The sequence below is a fragment of the Argiope bruennichi genome, chromosome 9 (assembly GCF_947563725.1).
Source record: "Argiope bruennichi chromosome 9, qqArgBrue1.1, whole genome shotgun sequence".
NCBI classification, from domain to species: domain Eukaryota; kingdom Metazoa; phylum Arthropoda; class Arachnida; order Araneae; family Araneidae; genus Argiope; species Argiope bruennichi.
In genome coordinates, this window is record NC_079159.1 from 64,343,864 (window position 1) to 64,365,587 (window position 21,724).

The 21,724-nt window shown below is 29.1% G+C and overlaps 1 protein-coding gene across 5 annotated transcripts in view; it reads left to right on the forward strand.

Moving 5' to 3' along the window:
- The window catches only part of LOC129984053 (G protein-activated inward rectifier potassium channel 3-like), an 88,837-nt gene extending 67,457 nt beyond the window's left edge, over positions 1–21,380 (forward strand). For 4 of the 5 annotated variants that reach the window (XM_056093816.1, XM_056093820.1, XM_056093819.1 and 1 more), the window contains exons 4-9: positions 7,524–7,779; positions 12,400–12,577; positions 17,897–18,189; positions 18,774–19,034; positions 19,127–19,448; positions 21,000–21,380. In XM_056093816.1, coding sequence (XP_055949791.1) covers positions 7,524–7,779; positions 12,400–12,577; positions 17,897–18,189; positions 18,774–19,034; positions 19,127–19,441 — 1,303 coding nt within the window. In that variant the 3' untranslated portion in view covers positions 19,442–19,448; positions 21,000–21,380. The remainder of the gene's footprint in view (positions 1–7,523; positions 7,780–12,399; positions 12,578–17,896; positions 18,190–18,773; positions 19,035–19,126; positions 19,449–20,999) is intronic. The other variant, XM_056093821.1, reaches the window with a different exon arrangement.
- The last annotated feature ends 344 nt before the right edge of the window (positions 21,381–21,724 follow it).

Consider the following 21,724-nt stretch of genomic DNA (forward strand, 5'->3'; position numbering starts at 1 on the left):
GTGTGCTTAAGTTATAAACTGTTTTTCCTTAATGTGTCTACCACAAATGCTTAGTATCATATCCCAAAATTTAGAAACGTCTTTAAACTATAAGGAAGCATCAAAAAATATTACTTTTATAAAAAGTGCTGAATAAGAACCAAAACGTATCCAAGATATATCTATCCTCTTAGAAAAAAGTCTTTATAGTGCTAACCACTTAATATCGTATCTTCGTACTTTTGGTTTGCCCATACGGTTTACATGCTTCTTGCGCGACATTACTGTGAGTAATGGGGCATCAAAGCTATAAGATAGCAATGAGTTTTTTTGGGGTTTTTTGCCAGGTCTTTTAATATAAATAAACAATGGAAGTTTAAAATCAATCTTGATTTTAAAATTTTAAAATTAAAAATATTTAACGAAATTTGATTTTTGTTTTCCCAATTATACTTCGGATCGCAGTATACCATTGCAATTAACAGGAAAGAGATCGAGTGGAAAAGGCTTAAGATTTAAATTTAGTTTGTTGCATTATCCTCTTGATTTGAAGAAACACGAGAACAGATTTAGAATTGATAAATTATAATTTAGAGTCATTATCAGATAAAACATTCTTGAAGCTGGCTCCAAACTTGCCAGAGAGATGTTGACTGACTTTCTACATCAGATTTAGTGCACACTAAGCCCACATCCATAGAGCATCTTGGTGGAATTAGATTTTGAACTTGAAACACTCTAGTCCCAAAGACCATCATATTAACAGGAAATGCCCTGTAATATAGTTATAATAGCTTAACGATATTTTCCGAAATTCAAAATAGCGAACAACATGGCGGTGATGTAATACAAAATCTTGTGCTAATAGGGCAGATCTTACTACCAACTCATTGCTTAAAGCTTTTAAGAAATCTTTCTTTGTAGTTGTTGTTGAAATGTTGCGCGACTCTAGTAGTGAACTAAATTTTGCTGAAAACTATGCAAATTATAAGTTTTATTCATTTATTGAACTAAACCAACCTTGAAAAACTTAATAACTCTTCAGGAAAACCTTGAATTCTTTGATGGATGCTATCTACAATTTAACAGACAGTTAATCATTGTGTTGCAACTATTAGATTTAACACTACGTTTTATATTTGTAACTACTATAAACCGCTTTCTTCTATCGGAATTACAAAATTCAAGAACACTAAATTTAATTTATTTCATCAGAAGTGCTATTGCCACTAAAATGCAGCAATATATGTCACAAAGTCATTAGAATAAAGACTAAATGCCACTAATGGAGATGATTCTCTTTGACTTTAGTATTTATGTATTCTCTCCGAAACACAATTCAGCGGTCTACATAAAAAGTTCTGTCTTAGCATTAATTAAATGATGCATGTATAAGATTTTTATTCTTCATTTTTATATCTTTTGGAATTGATGACTAGTTCCGTTGAGGCTTTTACGAGCACAGAAGTCGTTCAAACGGTTTTTTCTTGTTGGAAGTTTCCTTAAAACGGTTCGATCTGAGCGGAGTAAACTGGAAATTATTTATTGGAACATTATAGCTGTTAATCAGGACAGCTTTTGTTCGTAGCTGTGATTAAAAAGAAAGTGAACCTTTAGCAGACAAGACTTCTTGACTGCAAAGAAAGCAGTTAAGAGGTCTTCAGAAAGGACTTGGTTTGTTGTTGAGGGAAGGTGGATGATTTCCTGTTGGTTGTTAAGGTGAAGGCTAAAGATTTTCAAGATTATGTCTGTGTGGAATTAGATTCTTCAGAGGTATAACATGCTGGATACAAGTTTTTCTGGGCATTTCTACACGAATATCGTAGATTAGTAAGTAAACTTTATTTCTAAAATTTTTAACCCTTCGTATCTTTCCTTGCCAGATACATATAAATTTCTGGGATTTAAATTTTCTTACAAATAATTTGATATGTTAAGTGTGTAATTTAGATTTGATTGATTCTAAGTTTATTTCTGATAAATAATTCGTTGATCGATTTAATTTTGGTAAATTTCCTTCAACACGTTTATTTAAGAATTTGGTAATTACGTATGTGAAGTAATGAGCAAGAATATATTTCAAAATTTCTTGAACTAATATAAGAAAGATTTCATCTCATTATTTCTAAATGATGAGAAAAAATCCATTTTAAATCCTTGTTGCCTCATTATTTATAGGATTTATATATATAAACTAGTCGCTTCAGGCAACTTTCTTGTTCGCTGGGAATAGTGGCTACATTTGATTTCGGATAGATTGTTTAAATATGACTTCATATTCAAGATTTCATCAACTTGTCTGGCATTTAAGCTCTGTTTATTTGTCTTACTTAAGTTCTCTCTATTGTATGCACGAACCTTTCTAATGGAGACAGTCTCATAACACAGCATTATTGAAAACACAAATAAAAACTTAAAACTATTAAAATGTTCATATATCTTGTAACTTTTGAGGTGCTGTAACCTCACATTTTGTCCTGTAAACTAAACAGACAATACAAGATAAAGTATAAAAATATAGTTTGTATAGACATATGATTAGTATTCTTTTAGAGATCTTACGCCATTCTTTTCCATAGTAGGTATTTGTAATATTTAATTCCAGTTAAATCGTTTAAATATAACTAAATGTCTGAAATTATTAATTGCCTTACATATCTTCAATGAATTATCTTCTTTCACTTTTGAAATGTAGATCAGTTCTATGACATCCTAGCGCTATCATAAACGTGAATATATGATTGATTTATCATCTAAACTTTGCGGAATTGTAACTTCATCTTTTGATGCATTTCTTAAACAAAATGCTTCTTCTTTCTTCGAAAATGGAAAAATATTGTGCGATTAAATGTTTGATGAAACTATGATATTTGATTTGAATTTCAGTACAACATTGTAATCTAGGGTTGGAAATTACTCAAAAAATATTTTTAACAAATTACTAAAATTCTGAAAAATATGCACAAAAATTAAATTTGTATCATTGAAAAGATAATATTTTTGAATTTTAAGATGACATTAAAAAATCATTTTTTGCCGTAATAATTTCGGAGGATATAGTGGAAAAACGTTAATACTTCGCCTCATTTCTAATTAAAATTTCAAAAATTCGCTTTGTAAACTACTAAATATTAAATATAATAACTCTTTAGCTTTCAGCAGTGGAAGAAATTCACACTATTAAATATCTGATTGAAAATTGTTTGAATTTCAAAGCAGCATTAAAATATACTGTTGGAAATTATATTAAAAAATATTTTTAAAAAATTGCCAAAATTCAAGAAAAATCTTCCTGACTATTAAATTATTATCATTAAAAAGACAATTTTTGAATTTTGAAATGAGGTAAAAAAAAATTTTGCTGCAATTATATTTTCGGAATGAGAAATGTCAAAATTCGCTTTTTTAATTAAGATTCTAATTAAAAAGTTAAAAAATCATTTCGAGATGCACATTTCCATCCTCCAAGGTATATATGTACCAAATTTGGTAGCTTCCGATATATTGGTCTGGCCTGTAAATCATCAACATACACACGAATTCATCTTTATTATTAGTAGCGTTGGTTCACTAATTAGGTAAGTATTAATACTAAACATGTTTTCCTATAAAAGTGCTAAAATCATCATATAATAATTTTTAATGATCATTTATGCTTAACTGCAATTTATTAAGTTGATGGGTGAAAGGATTTGCACTAAACAACTATATATTTTTTTTTACTTTTGACATTCACTATTGGCTGCTATTTTTTATTATTTTATTGATTATATACTAAATACTATATTATTCATTTGATTCCTTCATTATTGCTCTGATTTTATTGCTTTTTTGTCTGATAATTTTATCTGCAGGTTATTTCGAATTCATGCATCGCTTTCAGAGCACAAGGGGAAAAAATGATCTGCATTAACTTGGACACGTATCATTTTCTTTAACTCCAACACTATTACACCATTTCGTGTTTAGATAATTACATAAGCGTCCCATTTGTAAGCTATATGAGAGTTATGCTGGGGAGACCCTATAATCTTAAGCTGTGGATGCATAACAGGAAGAATAGAAGAGTCAGCTTTCTTACTTCAGATTTTCACACCACATCAACAACTCATCGGCATTTTACATACACCATATCTATGTACTTGAAGGTCATTAAATGAACTGGGTTTCGAACTTTGTTCTCTAGTTTTGATGTCAATTCGTTATCAATAGTCATCATGGAGCCGCGCTTACATCAGGACCTTTTGCTTGTTTCTCCGTATTATTAATTTTTTAGACTTCTTTTCATTATCCCCCCCCAAAGCTTTGTATTTTTGTATATGTATTACCAAAAAATGTGGCCAATCTTGTTTCCCTATACATTCTAAATAAAAATACACTTATGACTACTAGATACATTTTCATATGCTTATCTGAATTCTGGGAGAAACAGGCTTTAAAAGCTTTGCATATTTTAAGACTAACATTTGTTTCTTTTTCTTTTTATTTAAGGAAAAATACAAAAAAATAACCAAAATTTTCCTTTCGAAAATTTTTTTCCCCCAAATTTTTTTTATTTTTTGCTTTCAAAATTAAAAACAAAAAATGTTTAATAGTTTTGACATTTTTATTTGCTAATTGTTTTATTGCTATTTATCGTTTTACTATTTAAACTCATTTTATTTAACTCGGATAAATATGATAAGGATGGACACTTGTATTAATGGACTTATTTTTCACTCATTTCTTGATGATCATGAAAGTCGTGGCATCTGGTAGTAAAAGGAAGAATAGAAGATTGCAAGATTTCATTATATCTATAATATTGAATCATAAATTAAAGAGTAAAAATGGAAGACATACAGTTATTTATGTTTTATTAAATTTTAAAATAAAAAATGTATCAAAAATATTAGAAAGATCATATATTCCTTGCTTACTTTGAGTACTATTTATACATTTCTTATTTTTTGTGATTAATGCACATACAAGTAAATGTTAAATTTTTAAAAATTTAATTGTCCTTTGATTGCCAATTGTCTATTAATATCGAAACATTATACTGAATCTAATTAAGTTCATTGGATGTTTTTTTCGCTAGCGTTGGAGAAATTTAAAAAAAATCGGAAATTTTCAATCAATACAGTCCATTATGTTTCAAAAAAGTTGAAATAATTTCTTCATGTTTTTCTTCAGCATCATTTAAATTAGTATCAGAAAGCTTTTTTTTTCACTTTTTTATTTATTTTGAATAATCTAGAAGTCATAGAAGAATCCATTCTTATTTAATAAGAAAAATAACTGAAGCTTTGCGTCTTATAAACGAAGTATTATATAACTGCAATAGTTGCTTAAGAATCAAAATTGTGATGGGACAGCATATTAATGATAAACATATAATCGGCATACCGTTCTTTTAATATTAATCAATTATAACTACCAAATTTCATAATAATTTTAGTTGTTATTCTTCACATTAATTATCGAAATGGAGAGAAAAACCTAAATACTATAAAATTCAATTTAAATGAAATTTTAAAAAAAATTTTAGGTCAGTGAATGGAAAAACATCGCTTAATTAGATATAAACATCACATTACCAGCAGTTTAAGATAAATTGATGATGAACATGAAATATCTTGAAGATTGTGATGAGGCGCTATATTAATGATAAGCATATAATCAGCATACCATATCTTTAATTTTAATCAGTTATAACTACCACATTTCATAATAATATTAGTTGTTATTATTCACATTAATTATTAGTTATATTATTCACATTATTAATTATTCACATTAATCAATATTGAGGCAACCTAAATACTATGAAATTCAATTTAAACTAAACTGAAAAATAATTTTAGGTCAATGAAATGAAAAACATCGCTTAATTAAAAATAAACATTTCACAACTCTCGCTTTTGCGTTTACATTACCCGCAGTTTAAGAAGAATTGTAAATGAACATGAAATATCTAGAAGAACGATACAAAAAATTAATTCTGTCTGCAATGGAAAAAGCTCGTTTTTTTTTTTTTTTTTTTTTTTTTTTTTTTTCTCCCGTTAATGAGAATTATCAAGGAAACTTCACCTGTGTGCAGAGATTCTTCTTACATTTCGAAACTATGTCCTGAGGCAGTTTTGTTACGTGAGTTTGCTTTGTCGTAAACACATGTCTTCTCGTGTGAGTGAATGATGAATAGGAAAGTTTTCATTCATTCTCAAAAGGGATTTTGATGGTGTGACTTCCCTCACAAGGAATTATGATGCTGTCATTCCGTGTTGTCCAGTTAGTCGTCAGTTGCAGATTGTTACCTCTAGGATGATTTGGAACGCCATTGAAGTTTCTAAATGCAGTCAGTTTTATATATTTAAATGAATGTAGATGTTATAATTGTTGTGTTTTTAATAATGTAAAATACTGCAATGGAAAAGGATTCACCTTTGTAAGAACTTTTGCTGCATTTTTCTTTATGTTTGCTCAAAAAATTAAAATTAACATTAACCCTCATTAATCTGTTGTTATAAGTATATGGTCCATTTTTATTGGTGATATATGAATCCTTTTAACGTCAATGTATTTGCTAAGAAATGAGATTAAAATAAAACCTTCCATGGCATTTTCCTATGAACAATTACTAATTAAAAACAGTTAAATAATTGACTAAGTATTAAATAAGATATGTTATAATCGTTGTGTTTTTAATAATGCAATAATTATGTTAAAAAGTTCTTCACTTTTAAACTCAAGGTTGTTGAATGTTTATGTTTGGTAACATTGCAAGATAGTTCATTACATCTGGTGCTGATTACTTTTTGGCAACGGTTTTTGTGTTAAAATTTAATTACTCTTGTGTAGTTAAAGAACTGAGTTTCAACTGCTTAATTTTGTTAATTTTGAGCAATGTTGCACCAAAAATTTCAACTAAAACTTATGTGATAAATCTTGGACAGCACAATCAAACATTGAATTTTCGTAATTTTTTTTATTCAAATAACGCATGTTTTATTGAGTTTAGACTATTATTTAGCATTATCATATTATTTAATTCATTAGTTTTAGTGCATTCAATAATTCACTATTTTAATTCAAATTTCAAATCTGAAGAACGTATGAAATTTCATGCCAAACGATAGGCTTCCACAAAAATAATTGGTTTGGTTTCATTGACTAACTCCACTTTGTAGGAAAGAGAAAAAATTATATCGATTGTGTCGTAGCCCTTTTCATATATATTATTGCTTGCGCTTGCTTAAAAAAAATTGAAATTAGCATTAATTTTTACTAACATGTTATAGTATATCGCCCATTTTTATGGGTTCATTTAATATCAATGTATTTGTTAATGAATGAGACAAAAATATTCTTTTCATGGCATTTTCCTGTAAAAAATTATTAATTAAAAGAAATTAAGTACTTGAATAATTACTAAGTAAAATCAGTTTTCAGATGGTTTAAAACTTAATAATCTCCCAAACAAGAGTTATTTCATAACCCCCCCCCCCAATTTTTGAAAACTTATAACCATGCCGTTTTTAATGCTATTATCTTCTATTTTTCAGCAGCAACCAACGAGGCCTATACCGAACCAAGAGCACTTCCAGCAAGTACTCTCTGAAGAGCAATGGCACGGACGGTGGCGCCGGTTCGGGCATTATGCGCCTGACCAAAGGCCTGTCCACCCGTCAAAGGAAGAGAGTCATCCTTAAAAATGGAAACGTCAATCTACAGAAAGAACATGTTAGCAAACGAAGGCAACGGTTTCTGCAAGACATTTTCACAACCATGGTCGATATACAATGGAGATATAACCTCATGGTAAGTTGAAGAAAAATGTTTGTTACCGAATTAAAATAACCAGGATTTCATCGGTTGTAGAACTTAATAATCGTTTCTCGGTGAAAGAATAAAGGTAGGCCTATTGAACATATTGAATCTGTTTCTATCTAATCTACATCGGTTATAGAACTTAACGATCGTTTCTCGGTGCAAGAATAAATGTAGGTCTACTGAACATCGGAACCTGTTTCTATCCTACTTATATCGGTTATAGAACTTAACAATCGTTTCTCCAAGCAAGAATAAATGTAGGTATATTAAACATCGGAACCTGTTTGCATTTGACCTATATCGGTTGTAGAACTTAATACTCGTTTCTCGGTGTAAGAATAAATGTAGATCTATTAAACATCGGAACCTATTTCTATCTGACCTATATCGGTTGTAGAACTTAAAAATCATTTCTAAATGTAAGAATAAACGTCGGTGGCCAATTGAACATCCGTATCTGTTTCTATCTGATCTGTATCTGTTTTAGAATAATCGTTTTTCAATGTAAGAATAAATGTAGGTCTACTGAACATCGGAACTAGATTTCTATCTGAAATAAATAAGAATCGATCAAAAAACTTTTACTATCATAATCTTATAGGATTTTAAAGAAATTTAAGATTACACCATTATAATATGCTACTGTAAATTTTGGTAGCTGTCTTTCAAAGAAAAAATGGATAACACTGTATTTGGCGTAAATTGCCATGAAGATATAAACCACCGTTTCGCTTTGGCTTGGTGCGAGAAAATTTGGATTTGAGACATTTGGTTTCGCTAAATCAGGTTTTAAATATAATTTTTAGTTCCTAAGATGGCATTCGATAGTCAAGATGATTTCTAAAATGCCACTCATGATACTTCTTCTTTCCACTTTTATGATTTCTGATTGATACAGTTGTTAATCTTTTAACCTTTTTATCTTATCAATTGTTAATCTTACCCTACTTTTGACCTCATTAATGGGGTCAAGTATACAAGTATTATTTTTTGTTTTCAGGCATATTTAAAGTACAGTAGAAAAGAAAAAATCGTATGGAGCTAAAAATGGCTGTCGTTGCTGATTATCAGTTTTGTTTGTTTGATCTTAGAGGATGAAATATCCAAATTCAAAGTAAAAAATAAGAAATCTGTGAAATTCATGTTTGCGTTAAGGCTCAGAATCGGTTTCCTCATATTCAAAATTAAAAGCCATGTACAAGGATTTTCATGGAAAAAAATCATAAGAAATATATCTGCAAATATATCATTTTTTGTTTTAATTTTTTGTGATTGACCCAAAATTTAACTGTATTATGAAGACAATCCGATAATAATACTATTTTTATTTATTTTACTATGATTTACTTATTAGAAAATATAATATTCCAATTCATTACATTTGCCACTATTTTTATAGTATTTCCGGTTGGATATCCATTCATTTTTATTCATTCTTTGATTTTCTGTTGTGTCCCAGCTGGTATTCATGCAACACAGATGAATCAAATTTACGGTTAAGAATTGGCAACCCTATATTTTCAACTCCTCTGCGCGGCACAGTTCTGGATACAATATCTCCTATTGAATTATCGATTATTTCTGTCACTCTATAATTTACACTAAACTCCATCATTTATTATTGGTCATTGCCTCTGAACCAATCAGCTGCAGGAACATTTTTTTTTTTAAATCACAAAAAGTGATTTCAATAATTAAAAATAAATCAACTCCTTCTAATGAATTTGCAGCAGTTGCATTTTTTTCAGTTAGATTTATTTTGGTTTCACGGAAAACTAAAAGTATATGAATACTTCAATATCCTTGAAGAAATTAAGTCTACTTTTATAAATTTTAATTATGAAATATCATACTAACCCTATTATTTCGGATGTACTGAATGAATATATCCGCCTGTTTACGTTTGATTATCTTTTTATTTAAAAAAATATTCAATTTTTATTTTATTATCGAAGCAGTTAATTTAAGGAAATGGAAACTGAAAAGTGCCCAGCTATGCATTTAGGCATTCGTGAAATAAATCAAAATTATAGAGATTTGATTGGTATTCTTTTCGCAGCTTTATAAAAATTCATTCCAATTTCAGTGATTTAATTTTCATGATATTCTACTTTTCCATGGCAGTTAAAAACCAAATCAATATATTAAAAGGGGAGGATTTTTTATGTGTTATAAATGACAAATTCAGAATTTGGTTTTAAAGATCATTCTTCCTCCCCACCCCGTCATAGCATCTGGGTCATCTACCTCGGCACTAAAATGCATGAAAAATAGCCCCCGTTAAGATACAGCTCATCCATCTACTTCCCACTTAAAAGATAGATCCATTACTTGAATAGAGGTAACTTGACCCCACACAATTATTATACTCATGAAGGAAGAAAGAACCTGCTTACTTTTATGACAACTTCTCATCCCTATATCTGAGGTGTCCTTAGTGGAACTGATGTCAAAGATTAGTGGGATTTCAATTTTTTCGAATAAATATTTGGAATATTTTTCTCTACTGAACAAGTACGAAAAAAAGATGAGCGAATTTTATCATATAAAAAACTTATTGTTCATATATTAATCTTAATCGTGTTCTTTTAATTTATTGTGCAATAAGTTAACATATGAGATACGCATGCATCGAATTGTGTGTATATTTGGGTAATTAAAAATCATTTATTTATTACTTTAAAAAAATATTTTATGCACCACTTTTCACATTTTCATCTTGGCTTGGTGCTAATTCTTTTGTTCAAGTTATGAGCGAATAAAAGCGGTTTTAACATGTTAGTTTTTTGAATTAAAAGATAAAGCTGATTTAATGCTGTTGAAACCTTCAGAAAGTGAGCGAAACAGCAACATTATTTTTAACTTTCTCTCTGAAAGATCAGATTCACTGAGACTTCTATTTCGATTTTATTGATCGATTCATTCGTAGTTGGAATGTTAGCTTAAGTGCAAAGAAAGGTTTCATTTGCGATACTTCATCATTGACAAGGACATAATTTCCACAGTTTTTTTTTTTTTTTTTTTTTTTTTTTTTTAGAACTGATTTCGTTTACTTGATTTTCCGATCTAAGGAAACACAAATTTTACAATGGCATAAGCAGATGCTTATTTATAAATAAAATATTTTAATAATTAATAAGAGAAGATGTGAAAACTTTTTACTTTAAAACGCTTTAGAATATTTTTTAAAGCTGTAAATTATAGCAAATTTTTAGTCGCAAACGTTATTTCTAGACATTAATTCTTACATAGATCACATGACATTAATTTTCACATGAGATCTATTTAAAAAGATTTGACAAATTCTTGTTCATAAAATTGGTGATAATATTTTGCACAGAGCTGTATTTAAAAAATGTGTAACCCTATGTAATGCACATTGTGTTACCTATCTTTTAAAAAATTGGCCCTATATAGTTTTATATTTCAACGCATTTTTAACTTAATCAAAGTGCTAAGATTTATTTAAGGATTTTTTTTTATATATTTCAGCATCTTTGTGAAAACCTATAAGTTATTTAGTGTGATTCTTGATTGGGTGACATCTATATTTATACACAATATTATTTAAGACCGTTTCGTTATTTATAAACATTATAATGACTAAATGAACATATATATTATTTTGATATTTATTTAAATCACAATTTTTTCCCCATTTAATTTGAAATTGTTAAAGAACACTTTATTAATCAACTTATTTGACTCCACCTTCCTAGGTAGGTAGTTTCCTAGTGGGCCTATTCAGAAATCCATAATTGATTAACAGACAATTAACGCAAAATAAATTTTAAATTATGAAAACCTAATTAAGATGTTTTTAGTCATTCATAAATAATTCAAAAGTATTTTAATAACATTAAAAATATTAAATAATGGGCGTTTTTAAAAATATTATAATAATAATCATATATTTTCGTATGGACATTTCTTTGTAAATATGTCCGCTCAGTGTGCAAATTTTGGACTACCCTTTATATATTTAAGCATATTGTTTTATCGCGGATGAATTCATTGTTGAATGAACTTTAGTTAAAATGGTACAACCAGAAATTTATTAACAGTTGTTACCCACGGTTGATAAAACAGAAACATTCCAGTGTTTAAGTCTACATCGATTGAAACTAGCTCATAATACGGGAAAATGCTTAAAACGGTACATGGCAAATCAATCAGATTCTCAGCCAAGCTCGGCAGTTTCGTCTCCGTCAAAACATCAATGATTACTTGTTACTCTTATTCAATCAGAGCACAATTACATCTCACTCATCAGCAATTTCAGAAGGTTTTTAAGCATCCGCGGAAGATTCCTGATTTTTCTCGAAAAGAATGAAAATTTCTTGACAAAGTTTTATCGCCAAACTAATGGCCAAGTCGCCAAAAACCTTGTTGAGAAACCAAAATGTGCTCCTTCTGCAGAATTTATAACAATATATATTTCTGACTATGTTATGTTCTCTTAGATCATAAAAAAGCAACAGTAAGACTAACTTTAAAATCAAATAAAAAGCAATTCTTGGATTTATACTTTTATTTTAAAATCATAAAATCGAATAATATTTTATAATATAATATTGAAAGCTTATTTCTAAACTTAACCATTTCCAGGTATTCGCCATGGGTTTTCTTCTTAGTTGGCTCGGCTTCGCTCTCATCTGGTGGCTTATTTGCATGGCACACGGAGACTTTGATCATGTTGGCGACGAAAATTGGAAGCCGTGTGTGGCAGATGTTCACAACTTCGCGACAGCTTTTCTCTTCTCAGTGGAAACGCAGCATACTATTGGTGAGTATTTTAAACTGTTTGTTTATAGTTTCAAAGAAAATGAAGAATGTTGACAATTTTAAACTTTGAAAACTTTTTTTTCCTTTTCTCTTTCAATTTTTCTTTATTCTAATTACTTAAAAATTATTCTAATTATTCTAAAATCAAGAAAAGGAAAATAAGTGAACCTAAAAGTTAAAGGATGGAGGACATTATTTGTAAACTTATTTTACTTAAAAATACATTGGAAATAATATTTTCTTGAGAACTTGGTAGAATTGTATCACTCTTTTGAAAACTATTAACCTCATTGAAATGGTATTTCTTTAATTTTAAAATGGTAGTTTAATAGTCATTTTATTGCAATAATATGTAAAGAAGTTATCGGGAATAACCCAAAAATCAGCTTAATTTTTAATTAATTAAAATTTCAAAAAAATATTAAATTCCTTCGGTTTGTACATTTCCACGTATATAATATGTCAAATTTAGAATTAGTAGGCCAAATGGTCAAGCCTGCAAGCAGTCAACACACCCGCACACACCTTTATTTTAGTAATAAGGATTGCTTTGTGATTGTATAATGCAGTAGGTTTCTTACCAGGATTTTTTATAACATATAACATCTTTCGACTTTTTCTTTTTGTGGGAATTGTACAAATTCGTGCTACATTCATGCACCTACCATTCCCATTACATCGTTTTTTATTCTCAGATGACGTCCTGAAAATTGTTGAAAATCCGCTTCGATGTCATTAAACTCTACACGCCATTGGTATCACTGATGACCTTTTTATTGCTGTCACCTTGACAAAAAGTTAAAACTCTCATTCTCCAAAAGCGATTCCTTAACTTTCTCCTTTTATAGATTTCAAAAGAAGATGAATGACATACTGCAAGAAGGGCTTCTTAATTCCGGGGAATGAAATTCTTCCCATTCGACTTGCTGGGGAGATCGTTTGTTCCTTTTCTGTGCACACAAAGCTGAATTGATGCTTGACTTCTATTCAGATATTTATTCGATCTTTATACAGCTACTTTTGGTTTCATCGACTGTTCATTATATCTCAGAATAATTTTTTAATATGAAGTCTAACTAGAAATAAAATGAATAATCTTGATCTTTATACAATTCTGGTACATAAAATATTATTTATTAGAAAGTTATAACCACATGTTTTATTAATATTCATGGAAACCTCTTTAATACGGCACTCATTATAAGGTTGTTATATTAAAATACATTGGCACTTCTTTTATATTTTGTGCGTGCATATATGTTGTGTTTATATGCAATGAATCATCTTAATAGATCATTCGTTAATACGTATATTACATTAAAATATAGTGAAATATCTTTAATATGTCATAAGTGAAAACGTCGTTCCTCACTGTCTCAGAATATTCCCATTCTTCTAACAATCTGCCTTTTTAGAGTAACATGTATTTGGTATTGCGTCATTTAGTCTGAACTTCAATAAGTCTTTTACTCAATTTGCACAGTCCTGTGTCTGTTTTACTCATTCTTGTAGAATGCCCACGATTTTATTCATAGCTACTTACTTTTTGTCAAAAATCTCAACCTGATGTGAGCGAGGTGCTTTACAAAACTCCTTATATTAGCCTTTTAAATTAATATATAAATAATATATAATATTAGTTTTTATAGATTTATACAAACATTTGCCTCTCTTTTTAATACTGTTCCAAGCCTTATATTATTGTTGAGGTTTTTCATGACTCTCATGTTTACACTTTTAGACATTTGGATTTCATAAACATTCCATGTTTCGATTTTATTATAAATTGATATAAATATTCTAATTCCATGAATGTGACGCAGCTTAGCCAAATATGGCTTTTGTGCCATAAAACGCAAATAAATTCGACTCAATAAGTCTTTTTTTTAGCTCAAATAAAAGAGATCTTTTATGAACTCAAAAGGAAAAGCGTTTTCTAAAATATAGAACTAGTCTATTTTTTTAAAGATATTAAGTAACTCAAGGTGCCTTCAGATTTGCTTAAAGTATTAAAAAAACATTAGCGTGAATCTAGCATTGATACTAATTGAATTTAACATGCGATCTTTGACAATTAATCCTTAACATATGATTAAATTCTTGGAACTAAAATATGTATTTTGGACATTTTTTTTTTGATTGAAACCAAAATTTGACACAGAATTAAAAATACAATCACAACATCAATTGCATATATTTAAATCATTGCATTTTTGAATTATCACGTTTGTATGTTTGGGAAAATATAGACCAATAGACGATCAACTGCAAATTTGTTTCAAAATTCGATACATATCAACATTTTAGATGTTATAACCATATTCCTGTGTTAAATTTGTACCCATTTTGGTTTCTTAAATTGTGTAGTCCTCAAATTAATTTTATTGGAATAGTCGAATAGATAAACTTCTTCTGATTGGATCTAGTTGAAAATATGATAGAAATCTAAAATTTTAGTGAACAGTCCATAAATCAAATATTGACCATTTAACTTAAAGTATTTTTGAGTTATCGTGTTCACAAATGGACAGATATTATTCCAAAAATGTGTTTTTCGGACTCGAGAGCTTGGAAATATAAAGATTCGTCGAAATCTCGAGTTCGAATTTTTTTTACGATAACAATACTTTCTCTTTGTATAATGGAAAGTAAAAAACCAAAGCAGATAAATTAGCCGTTGTCCTTGCTGAAATTTATCGGAAACACGAAATAAATACGAGCATACGGAGAGTGGTATTGCTGAAAATAGAGGACAGACATGCAAAGAAAGATATGACAATGGGTTATAAAACTTCACGAAACCGTTAACGGTCTTTAGAAAACTGATTATCAAATGTTATGATAGCTTGTCTGCTGAATTATAAACGAACTAAATGAATACAGAAAATCTTAGATTCTCCAAGTATCTCCAGACATGTCTGAATTGATCATTTAAGGCTCATTTCCAAGAATTGATAGATGGGTCTTTTCCAGGGAATATTTTATTTTTGGCAACGGAATTTTGAAAGCAGTTGTCAGAATTTATTAATAAAAATTATAGGCACGTACGGAAAGAAATTGTTAGTCTTAAAGGTACATGCTATGATTTAATCAAGTAACCACGGAATGTGTTTTTTTAAGGTCCTCAAATCCCCCTTTTTTTAAAATGAAGCGATGACGCATATACATGTCAAACGCAGTGCAGATGATTGCGTAGTAAATTTCGTAAAAAATCATAATGAAATGAATAAGATTTCATTTTTATTAGATACAAAATTACACAGTGACCGCTTCAAAATGAAGATTTGGTTCATGTATAAATGCCGAACGCACTTAATTGGTTAAACGATCATTTTAAAATGTTGGAGATATAGCAAGTGTCAAAGGACTACTGTAATAGATAGTCTTCATTTCTCTTTTCTGCTGAAGTTTGTTTCCCGCAGTAGGGATATTTATTTGGCGCTGTAAGCAGCCTGAAATTCACATATCTTTTCAAGATGAATATTAAAAGGTTTTTCTGCTTCGTTATAACAAAGCAGGAATATTTGTATCTTGACTTTCCATAAATTTTTAAAAATACTAAAAGTATCCTGAATTAAATTTAATGTTATCAGCATGATAGAAAAATCAATCAAAATTCACTACAAGTTATCTCCATTTTCCTCGTACATTTTTTTTTTTTTTAATTTCGTTCAGAATCAGTTCCAAACACTAATATTATAAAATGATTTACATATCTTCATAATGCTGTTCTGTATTTGGAAAACAGAAAGTCATATATCCTTATGGTATGCTATTTTCTAAATCGTACAATATGTTGTGCTGAAAGGAAAATGATTCTATTTTCCTTTTAGCTTTGCATCTTAATCCTATGTGCTTTTTGTATGAAACTTAATTGAAAAGAAGTCACTGTCCCCCCGTTTGTGGGGTAGAAAAAAGAATACTGTTTTTGTATTAAAGTGTTGGTTATTTGTTTTTATTCTGCAACCTTCGATCGCACAAAATTTTTGTTCCGATTACAATAAATAAACATGCAATGTCCATTTAAAATAGCAGTGTTCAATTTTTGTCATTATGATAGAACATTGTACATAGATAAATTGAACATTTGTCATTTTGTAGAACAGCTGTTTCGGAATGGAACCTTTTTACTTTCTTCGAAAAGAATGGGACCCTTCTTTCTATTAAAATGGAAATTCTAGGCATTTCCCGACGCTTCTGTTTTTCTGGACAAGTTCGAAACTTCCAAAAAATATTCAGATATCAATTTGAATATTTTTACCAATTATTCCCCTCCGTATAATATATACTTAATAGAATTCAAATGTTTTGCTCAAACAAAAAAGTAGTATTAAATATTTTTTCAATTTTAACATTTCTTCTGCTTTAATTAACTTATAATTACGTTTTATAATTCATTTTATGGGTCTTTCCAATATCTACAACTATTTAATTTACACTTTTCCTTTAAAACTCATAGCTCTTTTTTTTAAATTTAAACTCGAAAGCCCGTCGAAACACCCGCCTCGAAGTAGCATGTCCTGATACACACTTGGAGAGGACAGTTTAGGGAAAATAACCCAACTTAATCCAATAAAATAGATATATGTATTTTATAGCTATTTTTAATTTTCACATTAAATTGTTTTTCATGGCAATCAGACTGGACTAATTTTCCGACTATAAAACACCTTTTTAACACTAAGTATTTTACAAGTACTGTACGATGTTTCCAATAAATTTTTCGATATTCTGAATACTGTACAGTGCCACGAGGTGTCGTAAAAATTTTATTTGTCTTTTAGAGCTAATATAAGGGAAGATATTGTAATTTACTAATGTAATTTGTGCAGTGGTTGGGATTCTGAATAGCTAATTTAAAAGTTCTGGGTTTAAATCTCAAGATGAATGCAAGTGAAATAGTAATATAAACGGAGAGTGAAATTCAAATATAATAAATAGATGTGCAAATATGAAAATTTTTCATTTATTTTCCCATGTTCTAATCAAATTTAATTTCAGCAATATATATAACATTGGAAAATTCGCAGTGGAAAAACTACATTGTACTAAATTGGGTGCAATTGTAATATATTGCACAGTATTGAATAACATTACAGCACAATATTGAACAATATAATAAGTCTTGTGCTTATATTATTACAATATTGGCAAAAAGTATTATATAATACTCTTTTTTTTTCCTTTAGATTTTACATTATACAATTAGTGTAGTAATTGGGAACTCCATTACGGCACATAAATATATATCCATTTTTTTGTGCAGTACACTTAAGTGGTCAGAGAAAGACTTTGTGCTTATATGTTTCTCCTTCTGCAGGCTACGGTTCGCGTTGCACCAGCGAAGAATGCCCCGAAGCCATTTTCATCATGTGCGTTCAATCTATCACGGGTGTCATGATTCAGTGCTTCATGGCAGGCATCGTGTTTGCCAAGCTCTCCAGGCCCAAGAATCGCTCTCAGACGCTCATGTTCAGCAGGTACGCATGCGTCTGTCTACGAGATGGAAGGTTGTGCTTCATGTTCAGGGTAGGCGACATGAGAAAGTCGCACATCATCGGAGCAACTATCAGCGCACAAGTTATCAGAAGGAAGACAACATTAGAAGGAGAGGTAATTTACAAATTCATATGTATAAATAAAAGGTTAGCTAACATTAATGAAATAATGCCAATATATATAAAAAAATGTTTTGCTTTGAAAATAGTTTGTCTACAAAATGTACTTTTTTAGCTCTCTCTCTCTCTCTCTCTCTATTATATAATATAAATTTAATTACAATTTCAAAATGACCTTTCCTGGTGATCCATCACTTTATTAGATACTGTACGACATCTCCAAAAACTATATTCTGCGATGCAATGGCATACTATTAAGAAATTGTTTTACAGTTTGGTAGATTTTAAAAACAAAAGCAGGCGTTCTCAAATTGATATTGTTAGATAATTGTGATAAACTTCACTTATATCAATAAAATTTCGCTAAGAAAAAAAATCCATATATTTGAAAGGTGTATTGCACTGAGATTCCATGAATGTATATTCAGACTATATCAATAACCTACCTTTTCTTTTTCGGCTGGTATAGCGTTTTGGATACTTACTAAATCTAATTTTAGTTCAGTTAATTTAATTGTGAATAGCTTAATTCCAGTGCGGTTTAAAAGAACAAAATTAATCATATTGTTCTTTCCATAGGTGATCCCTTACTATCATACTCTCCTGGATGTCCGCTTCGACAATGGCGGAGATTCTGTGTTCCTAATTTGGCCAGCCACAATAGTACACGAAATAAATGAAAGCAGTCCTTTCTATAACAAATCTGCAGAGGATATGCTGAGAGAGAGGTATGAGGTAGTTGTCATCCTAGAAGGCACCATAGAATCCACCGGACAATCCATACAGGCGAGATCTTCTTATATAGGCACAGAGATCCTATGGGGGCATCGTTTTGACCAAGTAATCAAATGATCTAAGTGTTTTAAATTTTCTTTCAAAATGTTATAAAAAAATATGAAGCTTAATCTGTTCATTTCCCCCCTCCTCAACAGGTTGTCAGCTTCCGCAAAGAAACAGGAGAATACCTAGTGAACTACAGCAAATTCAATGCTACCAATGAGGTTCAGACCCCTCTATGTAGTGCCAGAGACTTTTATGAATACCAGAGAATTCTGAGTGAAGCAACCAAATCTCCTTCTTTTGTGAATCCACCAGACAACAGCACGACAAGTTCCAGTATCCGTGAAGGTTACCAGCGAAGCAATTCATCCCCAGAAGGAAGAATTAGTGTCACCACCAAAGGCACAGAACCAACAGCGGAAACTCCATTATTAACTGAACCACCGACTTCCTCTACAGATTGTTAATCATAAGGTAATTGTGTTTGAAATTTATTAAATTTTAAGATAAAAAATTTTTGGTGCAATATTGGTGCTTTATTAATGCAATAGTTCATATATCTATTAAATTATATCTTATTAACAAAGCAGTGAATGTATTCTCCCCTTGAACTTCTTACAATCTATTTAGTTTTATCAGCTCTCGCCTTCTATCTTTTCACGATGACTGGTAAAGTCCAAAATTTGATAAAATTAACAATTTTGATGCAAAAGTTCACATCAAATTTGATTAATTTAGCTTGTTGCAATTTTGAATTAGTGTATTCACATATATGATAATGAATAAAATAACTGCCGAGTTGCAATATTATTGAATTACAGCAACATATTGACCATAATTTGTAATATTAATGTTTTTCATCTACCTCTTTTATTATTGACCATGTACAATTAAAAACAAATTGATACAAAAAAAATATGAGAACCATAAATAATCCCTGGGAATTATAAGTGGAAACGTGCAATATCTAAAAATTGGAAAAGTGATTGGAATATTGATCATTCCTATCACCATTTTAACAGTATATTATCTACTTGTTATACTAAATCTGGCAATCACATTTGCAGTGATATAATAGAATAAGAAAGTAAAATGGTATTCAGAATAATTAAGAATATACAATAGTTTAAGTTTTCAATGCAGGGAAACATAAATAAGTTACAGATAAAGCAATTTTCGAAGTAAAATCAGAAGTGAATATTTGTTAAGATTATGAAACTGGGCTAATTTGAAACTAAAGGAACCACAGTAAAAATTTAATTATTTCAAAAGCTCCAAATAAAAGAAAATAATTAAAAAAACGTAAAAAAAAGATTTAAAAAGGAACTAAATAAAAAAATTTGTACTGCAGTATAAAATAAACAATTTTTAAATTTAAAATGGCAGCAAAAATTTCTAAAATTTAAAATAAAATGTGGTGAGATTATACAAAGTTCTTTTAAGATTTTAAAATTAAGAAAATAAATATTTTTACAGTTATAATATAAATATTTTAAACAATAAACATCATATTGAATGCAACAATTACTTAATAAAATAATAGATTTTACATCTAATTTAAAGTTTCCATTATGCAATGCATTCAAATAAAAAAAAAATCATATCAATTAAATCCTTAATTAACTCAAGATTTTAAAATATTCATTTAATATACAGATTAGGCATTCAAATGGAACAAGGTGCAGGCATGTTTAAATTATGAAATTAATTCAGAAATAAAAATAATCAAAGGAAGAACTCTAGAATTAGAGAAAAGCCTTCCCAAGAGTAAAATTGTCTTAAAGTGTTAAGCATTGCTTTCTGAAACAAATAATACAGATAAATTTGAAATTACCAAAATCCACTGCATTTTATCTGTATTCTCATATAGAAAAAGCTAAAAAATAAAATTTTCTATGTACCACCTAGCACTAAACAAAATGATTTTTCAGTATTAAAATTCTTTTCAATATCATTTCATTTTTTTTCACTAATTTTTATTTATTTTGTGTCATTTTTAATCTAATTATGTTTTTCATTTTACAGAGACAGAGTGATATGATTTTAAAATAAAATGAGTACCAAAGCCTGTGTGTGAATGCACAAGAACAAATTAAGATCCTATCAGGATAAACTCTCCCTTATAATCAATTCTGCATTTATTAAATACTCTTGGCAACAGAGTATTTTACGAACTTACATTTCATTTGGTTCACTTGAAGAAAATACTCATCAGCAAAAGATGACGTTTCTGAGCTTTCAAATAATTGAATATTTTTACATAGAGTAATAAGTTAGAATTTAATCAATTTCATTTTGAATTGAGATTATGTGTAGTTTAGAAAATAAAGTACATATGAATGTTTGTAAGTGTGAATAAATAATGAATCATGTCCAACATAAATATTTAATAATAAAAATCGAATATCACAACTCATTTTACCAATACAGTAACATCAGATCATAAAACACTGAAATAAAATGTAACATATACAACAGAAAATTTCTTTTTAAACAAAAGATTATTACATGTTAGTTACATGTATGTGTGTATATATATATATATATAAATTTCAAAAGGTTAAAATAATTTTTTTACTTCTTTCCTATTAAAGTCTTAATCATTTGTATTTGAGCGACTCATTATGACTTTTATCAAATGAATATGATTTATTAGTTTTTTTTTTCCTTTCTAAGTTAGTAACAGTAATAATTATTATGAATTAAATAATACTTAATCATGCAATAAATTTTTTTTTCTCCAGAAATTT